Source organism: Centropristis striata, chromosome 15, assembly GCF_030273125.1.
Source record: "Centropristis striata isolate RG_2023a ecotype Rhode Island chromosome 15, C.striata_1.0, whole genome shotgun sequence".
NCBI lineage: Eukaryota > Metazoa > Chordata > Actinopteri > Perciformes > Serranidae > Centropristis > Centropristis striata.
In genome coordinates this window covers 2,395,655-2,402,779 of record NC_081531.1, presented here as the reverse complement: position 1 = coordinate 2,402,779, position 7,125 = coordinate 2,395,655, and the positions used below count along the sequence as shown (strand labels likewise).

At 40.5% G+C, this 7,125-nt stretch overlaps 1 protein-coding gene across 2 annotated transcripts; it reads right to left on the bottom strand.

Annotated features, from left to right (window-relative positions):
• Positions 1–4,541: 4,541 nt before the first annotated feature.
• LOC131986605 (complement C1q-like protein 4) lies at positions 4,542–6,901 on the bottom strand. Of its 2 annotated transcripts, XM_059351641.1 has the most exons (6): positions 6,727–6,901; positions 6,570–6,611; positions 6,304–6,366; positions 6,057–6,098; positions 5,607–5,738; positions 4,542–5,506 (listed from the first exon to the last, which is right to left on the bottom strand). In XM_059351641.1, the coding sequence occupies exons 1-6, from the start codon at positions 6,884–6,886 to the stop codon at positions 5,223–5,225; spliced, it is 723 nt and encodes a 240-aa protein (XP_059207624.1). In that variant the 5' UTR covers positions 6,887–6,901; the 3' UTR covers positions 4,542–5,222. The 2 variants fall into 2 exon arrangements, with proteins under 2 accessions (XP_059207624.1, XP_059207625.1); XM_059351642.1 differs by lacking the exon at positions 6,057–6,098.
• Positions 6,902–7,125: the final 224 nt, after the last annotated feature.

Below are 7,125 nucleotides of genomic sequence, written 5' to 3'. Positions count from 1 at the left end.
CAGGACCACCAACACATTCAGAGTCCTCACTGAGTTTGAGAGGTTAGACTCCAGGGTGCTAACGTGCTAACTGGCAGTCCCCTCTGAAACTATTGGAACAACGAGGCAGTTTCCTTTGTTTCTGCTTTATACAGAAAATATATTTGGCATCAAGAGACAGTAAAAGTAAATGGATTGGCCTTGCTGTTAGTTTCAGAGGGGACTGCACTTCCTGGTTTAAGGACTCATTCCTGCGGCACCCTGTCATCAGATAGATTTATGTTTCATAATAACACACCAACACCGGAGCTGCAGCCACGAGTTGACTAATCAACCAGTCAAATATCAGAAAAACAATTGCCAATTATCTTGGTAATAGATTAATCTATAAAGTTTTGTTTTTAATTAAAATTAGTCCAACGCCATGCACCATGCATGTTTCAATTCATCCATGTGAATTGTATCTTATATTTTCTTTTCTGTGCAAGTAATTTGAATTTCACACCATTGTCTTTATCATTAATACTTTCACAAGTCATTTTTTTTTTTTTTTAACGTAAATTTTTCTGAGCTTTCGTGCCTGAATAGAGTCAACAACCAACAATGTGCTGTGTTGTATCCCCACAGCCCTGATTCCAAAAAAGTCTTGAAAACAACATGGAATGGGATAGTTTGCACCTGGGTCATTAAATCAAACTAAAATGACTTCTTGATGAACCTGACAGGTGACGACTGATTTTTGTTTTATTTCCTCAAACTTCTGGCACTGAGAACGGTTCCCATCACAGGCACACAATAATCAAATGTTTCCTCATTGAGGAATGAATGAATGAGGAAACATTTGAAGGACAGTTCAGCCGGTTTGAGAACCAGGAACAACACGAGTTTCACAGAAGTGACTGTTGATGTGATAACGTCATACTTGGCACGTTTGTGTGTTTATGCTCAGACACAAGTTTTAATCTATTTTCTCTGCCTGTATAGAAACTTAAAAAATGGTATCATTTTTTTTCAGCACAGCCTCACCTTTATGACCTGACCATTATTTTTTCACTTTGATTTACTGGATCAACATTGAGAATCCAAATAAACAGAGAAAATGATCAAATCCGACATTTGGAACACAATCCTGCTCAGTCAGGAAATACAAATGTTGCTTCAAAATCAAACATTTATATATGAGAAATGAGACCGTCTATATTTTATCCTAAATATATTTGACCTTATCTCCAGTTTTATTAGGACTATCAGCATCAAATGCAAACTGGCCTCATGGAGTTTGAAGTTGATGGGAATGTCTACAGAAGTTGACAGAGTTGACAGAACATTTAATGGCTGTAAAGCCCACAGATGAGTCAGCATTTTTTCCCTTACACACTCATAGGGAAACTTTTGTGTTATACAACAACACAATAGTGTTATGCCACTTTAAAAAAGGAGTGTGCTGTGAACCATGTGACCAGTGTTTACCCTGTGATAAAGAAGCGCAAGATTTGTTTCCATTGTACTTACTTTCAACCCGGTATACAGCCACTTGGTTTATTACCTGCTGCTGCTATCCGTTTTGAGAAATAGAGGAATAAACAAACAAAAGTGGAATACTGAGACTGAGTAATATCCTTTGCTCACCAGGTTGTCCTTCACGTGGGGAGAAAAGGGAACAGTAATTAACCAATGGCAAAGTCTGCTGCCGCCCTTTCAGCGTTGACCAGTGAAGGAGCACCAAAGAAAGAGAAATAGGCGAATAGACCCCTCTGTGGAACAGTGCCTTGGTAAGTGCGGGAAAAGGAAGATGGATTCGGCAGAATTAACGGCCCTGAAAGGAAAGCGCTCAACAGCACAAACCCTCTTCAGCAGGAGAGCTAAAAGGCTTTCTTCCATTGTAGATCTCCTAGAAAGAAGGGCGCTTATTTACAAGATCAGAGCACGGGCCAATCTGGTGCATCAGCCATCTGGTCACCCCGAATCCTCATTCTAGCTCAGCGCCAGTGAGGATAGTCTGAAATAGTAGCCAGGAGTTTAAAGGGATGAGCCTTTACAACCTCCTGCACAAAGGCCCTGATGTCCTCAACCCAACCAGAGGTGTCCTCCTGAGATTAGGGAGCAGATTGTACGCCCCTGCCAGATGCATCGCTCAGGTTCCCAGGAGAGAGACGGCAAACCTGCCCCAGTTCGCATCCATGGTTGCAGAACGCCAGATCCTGACAGAGGACTGCCACGTGGGCGACATATTAACGTCAAATAATGATCTCCAAACCCTGATTAAGATGACCAAAGGAGTGGAATAGATCCTAAAATCAGGTGGCTTCTCCCTCAAGCCCTGGGTCCTGACAGGCCAAAGTGGGAAAAACCCACTGACCCCAGCAACGTCGGGTCAACGGAGCTCAAGATCCTGATACTCCCCAACCAGATGCGGGACGAAGAGAATAAGGCATTGGGAGTGGGATACGAACCCGAATTTGACAAACTCTGTGTGCTGACGTCGGTGAACTTTTCAAAGAGGTGAGGGAAGATCATAACTGGGCTGGATCTATTGGAAGATGAGATTAGAGGCAGCACCCCCGACCCCCTGACCCGGCGCATGCTGCTAAGCAACGAGGAGTGATGCTCATAAGAGAGTCTGTTCAGGAAGCAGGAATAGACCGTCCCTCCAAGGACACGAGGGATGATCCTCTATCGGCATGTCTTCGAGTAGCAGCAATAAAAGTCTTTGAGTAGTATGTGAGGCTTGGCCAAGTCAGATTCGGTAGGAGCCTCACACCCCGAATGGTCGAATCAAAGGCCAAGCTCACCCCGCTGGACCAGAAAGGTGATGTCATCAAAGCAGAGCTGTGCTGGGCTGTCTTTGCAACCCGCCTGAAGACATACTTCGAGAAGCACTGCCACATCAAGGTTGATCGGTGGACCCATTTTGTCAGATAGTCAGAAGACAATCCTGGGAGCCATTCAAAAGGATAGCTATGGCTATCAGACATTTTTTGCAAGCCGGATTGGAGAAATCCAAAAGGCCGGACCCGTGAATAGCTGGAGGTGGGTCGAAGGAAGAGAGAATATCTCTCATCTCATCACTAGGGGAGCCAAGGGATCAGTCTGGCAGGAAGGCCCTGGATTTTTTAAGTTGTCTGAATCAGATTGGCCTGTGAAAACCTCCAGAGGAGTCATCCCCTCTGTCATTGAAGAGATCGGGGGACTTCAGAGGAAGGCTTCTCTGCTCTGGTCACAGCAGTAGCCCAGCCCAGGAAATGGTCGGGCCAAACCTGCGTTGCGCTTGTGCGCCTTGTGGACCCCCGAAGATTCTTGCATTTCTGATCTACCCTGTGCATCAAGGTTAGATTAATGAATGTAAAATTCATTGCAACCGCCAGAGAAGACTTCCTCATCAAACTTATTTTGCAAGATGGCAAATTACTGAATCCCAGTCTGCAACTAAATCAGCAAAGAACTGCTTGTTTTCAGCCTGACACCAAACCTCCTCACAACACCTTTCTTCATAATCCTTCACATTTGTAGTTATGCACTGGGCTTCAATAAGAAAATCAGCAAGCACTAAAGTACAAAATATTTGACCTGTCATCAATGATTTGGTTTATGAGTGTTTTTAAGTATAATTGTTGTAATATTTTGTGTAGCTACATCATTAGAAGTTGTGTGTTAATCTCGCTTCACACAGACATTCAGTCGTACATGCAAACTAATTATTTGACTTCCTTACACACTGATTTACATACAATATACTTTAAATTGGCTTTTAACAAACACACAGTTTTGTAGAAGCTTCCACAGCAACACATGGCTCCGTCCTTCAAGACAGAAAAGGGCCATTTCTCCCACAACAACTATCTTCTATGTATGTTGCTTTGGATAAAAGTGTCTGCTAAATGACATTGTAGATTGTAGTTTTATGACGATTTTTGAAGACAGGCAGCTTCACACACACACACACACACACACACACACACACACACGTACACACACGCACACACACACTTTTTCTCTCTTTTGCACCTCTACACTGTGGATAGTCTTAGATTAGACTTAGTCTTTATTCCATATATTGTGTTTTTTTTGCTTTTTTTTTGTTTATTTTGAATTAATACCTTTTTGCAATATACATGCCGTCCATTTTTAATGTCATACATTGTGAATTATATGTCGGCCTCTTCTATGAAAATAATTTCCAAATTCCTTCAACCACTACTAAATATGAATATGGTAATTTGATTATAATTATTAATTGAATTATTAATCAATGTTACAAATTGATAGTTGATAGTAACTTCATGAGAGTGATTTAGGTGAATTGGCTCTTTTCTCCGTTTTACAGAGTGGTGTTCCAATTGCGAGATAATTTAGAGTAAATCAAGTCATAATTTATTATAATTAATATTTTTTTATGATAATTGTTAATAAAAAAAATAATTAATGCAAAATAATATAGGTAAAGCAAAGAAACATGCTGAATTAAATAAAAATATAAATGAATGGATGTCAAAATAAATACAGAAACAAACTTAAAAACACAAAAAAACAATAAAGAAAGGCCACAGGTAGAGTTTTAGTGATATGCTTATTTATTAATTCACATGTCCACTATTATATTTTGTCTTCTTGTTAGAGATAGAGATGAAAAAATCAGAACATTTAATTTGTACAGATATTGTTGCATTGCACTTTGATCCAGAGAAGATTATTACAGATTCAACACAACATGATTCATCATAAACAGATTACGTTTCAGATCGATTAACCCTCTAAACCCCCACCAGCCTGCAGGGGATTAAAAAATCACCAAAAATACACAGTTCATTGTAGAAAGAAACTAAACTTTCAGACAGTCCCTGATCGGATCATAGTTTATCAAAGTTTATGAAAAAATAACCAAATTGAAGCTTAAATTTGTAATATTTCTGTCAGAATCACTTTTTTCTACATGTGTCATTTAAAATGTGTAAAACATTTGTGACACTTGTGGGCACTTGGAAAAGTGTTTCTATATAGATTTACTTTCATTACAATTTAATTATTTTTTATGTGATTTATGATTTTATGCCATTCTAACTGAGTTACTCTGTACTAAGACATGTTTGAGTTGTTCCCATTTGTAGCCATGATTTTGCTGATTCCATAGAGCTGCAGGACTTATAGATTAATATAGATTTATATACTGTAATGTAAAATGTAAAAAAAGGGCAAAAAGCAACCTGAAACGGTGAAAGTGCAGACAAACAGGAAGTGTTTCTGTCTCACATGGGGAAAAGCAGAAGACCGCTGAACGAGTTGTGGTGATTGCGATTATCGTACACTCTAGAAAAATACCACAGCCGCAAAAACACAGTGTCTCCGACCTCCAGGAGCAGTGTGACGCTGCTGGACGCCGTCCCGAAATGGGCCGCCTGCCTCTCCCACGCCATGAAAATCTGCTCTGAGTTCTTGATGAGGACGGCAGCCGAAGGATGTCTGTTGTCTCCATGTGCGCCAACGTGCCACTCGAAGTGGTACGCTCCCCTCACCGGTGCGGTGAAAACACCTGTCGGATTTTAAAATGTTAATTTGAATCATCTCACGAACACACTGACATCATCTGCATAAAAGCAGAGTTTACGGGTTAAATGTAAGAGTGGAGGTACCTGTGTGTTTGTTGTAGCCGTTTCCGATGTTGGTCTGGACGTGTTTGAAGATCAGCGTGGTGAGGCCATTAACAGGTCCCTGACGAAATTCACCTTTCGTCACCGGAGCAACGGAGAACGCCACCTGTCGGCCTGACAAACACAACAGCAAGGCCCAGGAAAATATTAGAATTATCCTGTTTTCAAGAGGTTTGCATGTTAAATTCTTCTTTTTTTTTTTTTTTTTTTAAAGATTATTTTTTGGGAATTTTTTCATGCTTTTTATTGAAAGTGACAGATAGAAAGGGGGAGACAGAGGGGAGGACATGCGGCAAAGGGAGCTCAGGACGGATTCGAACCCAGCTCCGTCACAGAAAGGACTCAGCCTTAGTGGTAAGCGCTCTACCAGTGTGAGCCACCGGGACACCCCAGCATGTTAAATTCTTCTACTGAAGCAATGAGAGTTGTTACCTTGTTGCTGTTTTTTCAGCTTGTGCAGCTCTGCAGCTTGTTCTGTAAAAAAAGTTGTGATTAAAGGTCGGATGATCTCGTCTCGTATAAATCGCAAATCCCAAAATCAAATCGATTCCAATCGAAAGTAAATATTATATTGTAATGATAATTAACCACACGTTTATTCTCCACATATATTAGAATTATTTCCTTTTCAAGAGGTTTGTATGTTCAATTTTTCAACTGAAGCGATGAGAGTCCTTACCTTGTTGCTGTTCTTTCAGCTTGTTCATCTCTGCGTGCTGTTTCTGCACCTTTGCAGCTTGTTCTGTAAAAAAAGTTGTGATTAAAGGTCAGCTGATCTCGTCTGCTTAAATCGCAAATCCCAAAATCAAATCTATTCCAATTGAAAGTAAATATTATATTGTAATGATACTTAACCATACGTTTATTCTTCACATATATTAGAATTATTCCATTTTCAAGAGGTTTGCATGTTCAGTTTTTCAAGTGAAAGATGAGAGTCATTACCTTGTTGCTGTTTTTTCAGCCTGTGCAGCTCTGAAGCTTGTTCTGTAAAAAAAAGTTGTGATTAAAGGTCGGATGATCTCGTCTCGTATAAATCGCAAATCCCAAAATCAAATCGAAAATAAATATAATATTGTATTGTGATGATACTTCACCATACCTTTATTCTCCACATGTAAGTGTCTGATCTCCCCCTTCATCTCTCCTAGAGCTTCGTAGACATCTCGTGGATGAGACTCAGAGGCTGTGGAGCTTTTAACCATAAAGCTGGAGGCGGCGAGCAGCAGCAGCAGCAGGAAACTCTCAGCGACCTTCATCATCACACTCCTCTTTAAACTGATTTGTCTGTGAACCTGCAGCAGCTTTATACAGAGAGGACTGAAGGTCACAAACAGCTGCAGAATGTTTCCTCATGGAAAAACAAAAATCCATCTCCGATGGGAGACGGAACAAGATGGAGTCGTGGTGAACCTGACAGGTGACGACTGATTTTTGTTTTATTTCCTCAAACTTCTGGCACAGAACGGTTCCCATCGCAGAAACACAATAATCAGTTCAT